General features: G+C 48.2%; 1 protein-coding gene across 1 annotated transcript in view; it reads right to left on the bottom strand.

The window, feature by feature from the left end:
- Positions 1 to 6,489: 6,489 nt before the first annotated feature.
- Positions 6,490 to 6,814, bottom strand: part of SLC22A3 (solute carrier family 22 member 3) — a gene marked incomplete at its 5' end in the record, with an annotated part of 31,137 nt that continues 30,812 nt past the window's right edge. Inside the window, one exon of the mRNA XM_081998144.1 lies at positions 6,490 to 6,630. Coding sequence (XP_081854270.1) covers positions 6,573 to 6,630 — 58 coding nt within the window. The 3' untranslated portion in view covers positions 6,490 to 6,572. The remainder of the gene's footprint in view (positions 6,631 to 6,814) is intronic.

Below are 6,814 nucleotides of genomic sequence, written 5' to 3'. Positions count from 1 at the left end.
CCTGGGGCCCGGGTGGGAGATGTCAGCAGGAAACTCCCTGGTCTGGTATGGCCCACAAACTACTACCCACTGTTGGTTGTGCAGGTTGGCAATGACGAGGTTGTGCTAAGTCTAAAAGTGATTAAAAGGGACTTCAGAGCATTGGGGCAACTCGTTGATGGAGCAGGAGTACAGGTAGTGTTCATCAATCCCTTCAGTGGCAGGGAGAAACGCTGAACGAAACAGGAAAACACACCTGGTTAACACGTGGCTCAGAGGCTGGTGCCGTTGGTGGAATTTTGGGGTTTTTGACTGTGGGGTGGTTTACACAGCACCAAGCCTGCTGGCGGCAGATGGAGTTCCAACTATCTCAAAAGGAGAAAAACATTCTTGCTTATGAGTTGGTGGGGCTCAACAAGAGGGCTTTAAAATAGATTCGAAGGGAGAAGGGGATAAAACTAGGCTCACTAGAGATAAGCCTAGGGATGGCATGCATGTGTTGGGGGCAAAACCGATAGCCCAGCTCAAGTGCATCTACACCAATGCACGCAGCATGGGCACCAAACAGGAGGAGCTGGAAGCCATTGTGCAATGGGACAACTATGACTTAGTTGACACGGTGGGATGATTCCAATGACTAGACTGCTGCAATGGATGGCTATAAGCTCTTCAGAAGGGATAGGCATAGCAGGAGAGGTGGTGGGGTGGCTCTGTATGTTAGGGAGTGTTTTGATTGTGTAGAAATCAATGATTGTGATGACCAAGTCGAGTGCTTATGGGTAAGGATGAGGGGAAAAGCAAACAAGGCAGATATCCTGCTGGAGTCTGTTACAGACCCCCCAACCAGGATGGAGAGGCAGATGAAGCATTCTACAAGCGACTGGCAGAAGTCTCACAATCGCTGGCCCTTGTTCTTGTGGGGGACTTCAATCTACCGGACATCTGCTGGAAGTATAACACAACAGAGAGGAAACAGGCTAGGAGGTTCCTGGAGTATGCGGAAGATAACTTCCTCACACAGCTGGCAAGTGAGCCTACCAGGGGAGGTGCCCTGCTTGACCTGCTGTTTACAAACAGGGAAGGACTGGTAAGAGATGTGGTGGTCAGAGGCCGTCTTGGGCTTAGTGACCATGACATGATAGAATTCTTGATTCTTGGTAAAGTAAGGAGGGGGGTCAGCAAAACCACTGCCATGGACTTCCGGAGGGCAGACTTCAGCCTCTTCAGGTCACTGGTTGAGACAGTCCCTTGGGAGACAGTCCTGAAGGGCAAAAGGGTCCAGGAAGGCTGGGCAGTCTTCAAGAAGGAAATCTTAAAGGTGCAGGAGGAGACGGTCCTCATGTACAGCAAGACGAGCTGGCAGGGAAGGCAACCGGCCTGACTGAATGGGGAGCTTTTGCTGGGACTCAGGAGGAAAAGGAGAGTTTATCACCTTTGGAAGAAGGGGCAGGCAACTCAAGAAGAGTACAGGGATCTCATTAGGTCATGCAAAGGGAAAATTAGAAAGGCAAAGCCCAGCTAGAGCTCAATCTGGCCACAGTCATAAGAGATAACAGAAAATGTTTTTACAAAAATATTAACAAGAAAACAGAGCCAAGGAGAATCTCCATCCTTTATTGGATGTGGGGGGGAACGTTGCCACCAAGGATGAGGAAAAGGTTGAGGTATTTAATGCCTTCTTTGCCTCAGTCTTTAATAGCCAGACCAGTTATCCTCAGGGCATTCAGCTCCCTGAGCTGGAAGACGGGGATGGAGAGCAGAATAAATTCCCCATAATCCAGGAGGAAGCAGTTAAGTATCTGCTAAGCCACCTGGACACACACAAGTTTATGGGGCCTGATGGGATCCACCCAAGAGTGCTGAAGGAGCTGGCAGAGGAGCTTGCCAAGCCACCCTCCATCATTTATCAGCAGTCCTGGTTAACAGGGGAGGTCCCAGACGACTGGAGGCTTGCCAATGTGACACTCATCTACAAGAAAGGCTGGAAGGAGGATCCCAGGAACTACAGGCCTGTCAGCCTGACCTTGGTACTGGGGAAGATTATGGAGAGGTTCATCCTGAGGGCGCTCACAGGGCATGTACAGCACAACCAAGGGATCAGGCCCAGCCAGCATGGGTTCATGAAGGCAGGTCCTGTTTGACCAACCTGATGTCCTTCTATGACCAGTGACCCACCTAGTGGATGAGGGAAAGGCTGTGGATGTTGTCTACCTGGACTTTAGTAAAGCCTTTGACACCGACTCCCACAGGATTTTCCTGGAGAAACTGGCAGCTTAGACAGGTTCACTCTTTGCTGGGTAAAGAACTGGCTGGATGACCGAGCCCAGAGAGTCGTGATGAATGGTGTTAAATCCGACTGGCAGCCGGTCACAAGTGGTGTTCCCCAGGGCTTGGTTCTGCGTCCGGTCTTGTTCAATATCTTTATCGATGATCTGGATGAGGGGATCGAGTGCTCCCTCAGTAAGTTTGCAGACAACACCAAGCTGGGTGGGAGTGTTGATCTGCTGGAGGGTAGGAGGGCTCTGCAGAGGGATCTGGACAGGCTGGATCGATGGGCCGAGGTCAACTGTATGAGGTTAAATAAGGCCAAGTGCCAGGTCCTGCACTTGGGTCACAACAACCCCATGCGACGCTACAGGCTTGGGGAGGAGTGGCTGGAGAGCTGCCCAGCGGAAAATGACCTGGGGGGTGCTGGTTGACAGCTGGCTGAACATGAGCCAGCAGTGTGCCCAGGTGACCAAGAAGGTCAACAGTGTCCTGGCCTGTATCAGAAATAGTGTGGCCAGCAAGAGTAGGGAAGTGATCGTGCCCCTGTACTTGGCACTGGTGAGGCTGCACTTTGAATCCTGTGTTCCGTTTTGAGCCCCTCACTGCAAGAAGGATGTTGAGGTGCTGGAGCGTGCCCAGAGAAGGTCAAGAAGCTGGTGAGGGGGCTGGAGCACAAGTCTTATGAGGAGCAGCTGCGGGAACTGGGGTTGTTCAGCCTGGAGAAGAGGAGACTGAGGGGAGATCTCATCGCTCTCTACATCTACCTGAAAGGGGATTGTGGTGAGGTGGGTGTTCTCTCAAGTAACGAGCGATAGGATGAGAGGAAGTGGCCTCAAGTTGTGCCAGGGGAGGTTTAGACTAGATATTGGGAAAAATTTCTTTACGGAGAGAGTGGTCAAGCACTGGAACAGGCTGCCCAGGGAGGTGGTGGAGTCACCATCACCAGAAGTGTTCAAAAAATATGTGGACATGGCACTTCAGGACTTGGTTTAGTGGGCATGGTTCTGTTGGGTTGATGGTTGGAATTGATGATCATAAAGGTCTTTTCCAACATTAATGATTCTGTGATTCTGTGATTTATCACTAACCACTCACATAGACTAGATGAAGTAACAAGGAAAATTTGGTGGCAGTGGCATATTTGCACCAAAATAGTACATTCACCCATTTGTTGGTCTGGAGAATCCCTTTGCAGGCAGGAACACAGCTCCTGGGTTTCTGTGGTCATGTTGAATGTGTGCCTTTGGTGGCAGTAGGGTGATCTGTTGTCTGCTATGCACATCACATACCACACTGAGCCTCTGAAGTACACCACATGCAAGACAATTAGAGCTGGCAGTGTTTGGCCCCTCCTCAAGAGGTGCCTCTCACTGAGGTGGGTCACGACAGCCCTTTTAGTGTCAACCTATGTAGTTTAGGGGAACACTGCTTTGCCGCCTGAGAAGTTTGTAGGACTTTCCTGTAAGGCTCAATGTGTTGAGTGGTTTGAGGCACATATGAATTTATAACTCTTAATAAACAAGCAGCCTGTGCAGTGGTGTGCACGACCCAGGCTGGTTTCCCCCAGGGTCCTCCCTCACTGAAGCTCCCCTTCTGCTTCCACCACCTCATTTTTTCTTTCTCACCCACAACAGTGTAACCCCACAGTCACCAAACCACTGGTCGTACAAAAGGTTACTGCCCACGTCACAACCTTTGTGAAGCAACCCAAAGTCTCACAGAGACAGGAAGATTTTCCACCTTACAAAATCCCCGTGTTAGGGGTAAGAGTAAGCACAGGAGCCATTACCAAATACAAACTCTACATGAAGTTGTTAAGTACTATCATATTGAAAGTCAGGACACATACACAGGTTTTTTCCTGCTGTCCTTTACATAATGAATTTTTAGAAAATAAATACATCCAAATTTCTGACACTGCTCCTGGCCATTTTACATACTGGAATATTTCACTTATATTCTCTTCTGAGCAACTTATGATGCTATGCAAAACAAAGAACAGTCTGAAAGGCCAGAAACTGTCTTGGTGTCTCTCACTTCACAGCACATTTTAGTTGTCCACAAACAGCAGCAGCTGGCAAAGACTGATATGTCTTTGGCAAGATGTAACTTTAAACAACTTCCACAGTCCTTCTCAGGCTGCTGTACTGTTTCAGAAACTGATTTAAAAAGTTTAAAATTCACAAAGAAGAAACACTAAAAGGAAGAGAGAGGCTCGGTTCATACTGCATCACACCTGACCACCTCACCCTGGCTCTCCGAGGGCCATTCCTGCGGTACGGGCTGGCTGGGTGCGAGGAAGACAGGGCTGAGCTCTGCGGCCCGGTGCCTGCGCTCCCACCCCGCGCTGAGACAGGGCACCTGGCCAGTGCAAGTCCACAGCTTCCAGTTCAGGGCTGGTGTCTCTGCCAGCTAGCCCCAGGGAGTTCACAGCCGTCTGCAGAAGACCATGTTGGTGTATAAGGGGGTTTCTCCCTGCAGCAGTAGCTCCAGTTTTGGGTTGTCTTCTAGATATCACTAATTAGCCAGATATATTATGAGATGCTTATTTAGTTTCATATCTTTCAATCACTACTGACTTTTGCTAAGCATCCCATTGAACTTTAACTATGCCTCAGAGGAAGTTAGAAAGAGCCTTGAAAGACAGCCCTTTATTGCTAACTGCTCAAAGTATGCAAACATGAGACCAAGATTACCAGTAAAGGTCCTGTTTTCCTCCAGCAGGGCTGGTGGTATGGGCAGCTGCTTGGAAAAGTCGGGCAGAGTTGGGAACTGTTGAAATGCACAGTATTCTCCTCACCATAGGAAATCCCCCTGTGCAGGCACCTTGCCTATATGTGCTCACCTAAGATGGTGAGACGGGAGCAGTAGTCATTCAGCTGCACAGACTGTAATGTTAGTACTACTCATTTACAGTATGAACCTTCAAAACGCAGTTCTATATTTGCTTAAGCCAAATATGTTATTTTCTGAGCTTATAAGGCTATTACAAGAGCTCATCGGCTTTCTTTTGTTTATTGAATTGTCTGTTGGCAGCAGGATACCTTTTGAACACCACATCTTCTCCAGTCCTTCACTGTAAAGAGTGTATTGTTTACCTGTCATTGACCAGGGCCCAATGCTTGATGAGGAAGGTCATACAGCTGAAAGGGAAGGCAGGCTGTCCCTGCTATCTGTTTGCAGAGCTGAGGATCCAAGTTATTCTACTACTTGTCAGCTTGAAACAACCAGGACCAGTTAACACTTCCCTCCATAACCAAAGCTCTTGTCTCATCCCTGTTCAGCTTCCCAAGATAGCTTAACATCCCTGTCAACAACCCAAATAATTTATCCCCAAGATAGAAAGATGACAAATGGACAGAAGCCAGAAACTGGGGGATCACCTTGGCAGTGGTCAGGGAGAGGGCATTTTCTTTGTAGGGGTGGGCAGAGAGCATGTTTTAGAAGGGAAAAGATCAGCTTTTGAAAGAAAGGGTTGGAAAAGCACCCAACAGGGGACAGCAGACAGAAGCCCTTCCCTCAGGAGACATGGGGGTCCCTGGCCAGGAGACAGGACAATGGGGTGGGACAGGAACCCCATCTGGGTCTGGGGGAAGGCACTGATGAGCAACAGGACTATCTGACCTGCAGAGCTAATGCCCTGTGTAGGATGTGACACCTACATAAAGCCCTGGGAAGGAGAGGAGGAGAACTGCTGCCACATTTCAGAAAGCCCTTGAACAGGGAGGGAAGCAGGGCTTTTGTCGCAGAGGCTCACTGGTGGAGAGGAGCAGGCCAGGACAAGGATCTCCTGATGCATGCCTCTGATTCCCATCCCTCCTGACCAGAGATAGGACCATCCTGATCAGCATCCTCATTCCTGAGCCATCAGATCTTCAGTTTGTCCAGATTCTCCAGGGGCAAAGGAAAATGGTTTGAAATACACATCCTCTCTTCCCCAAAGTCATCCAAATCTTCAACAAGCAGTACCATTTCCAACCCTCCACACCCAAAGGTATATGCTAACAAGAGAAATAAACAAATGGCTCAAATATATACAAAAATAAATAAGAGCTCACTGAGCTGGATAGTGCATTCTTTTTAAGCTGTTCTACCCTCTACCAAGAACCACAGAGTGCTCCATTCCTGCAAACAGCATACTCAGAAAAAATGAATTTATTCCATATTTATAGAAAAATACACTTCTTGTTTTAAACGTCCTCATGCTTAGAAGAAGAACATGGAGGTTAATCCATACTCTGCAGCAAATTTTGAAGGAGTGGCTGGTGGAGAAAAATTTCCCAGTATGGGAACACAGTTCTTCACTCAGTGCTGTCCTTCAAAGGTCAAATATGAGAGCTGGTGTCCTGGTGTTTCCATTTCTTGCCACATTTACCAAAATGACTGAAGAAACAGAAGGAGAGAGGGGTATAAGGGTGACAGAAACAGGAAAAAATGTAGTCCAAGTTGTTGCCCAAGCTGCAATACTGAAACATTTACTTTCTGCATAGAAAATTTCCTCTTTCTTTAGTTTGTACATTGAAGCAGGCAAAAGTTGTTGATGTAATATCCAAAGCCAGTGCTTGAA

Source organism: Phaethon aethereus, assembly GCF_964289735.1.
Source record: "Phaethon aethereus genome assembly, chromosome: 3".
Lineage (NCBI taxonomy): Eukaryota > Metazoa > Chordata > Aves > Phaethontiformes > Phaethontidae > Phaethon > Phaethon aethereus.
Note: the sequence above shows the minus strand (reverse complement) of the source record. Positions and strands in the feature narration are given on the sequence as shown.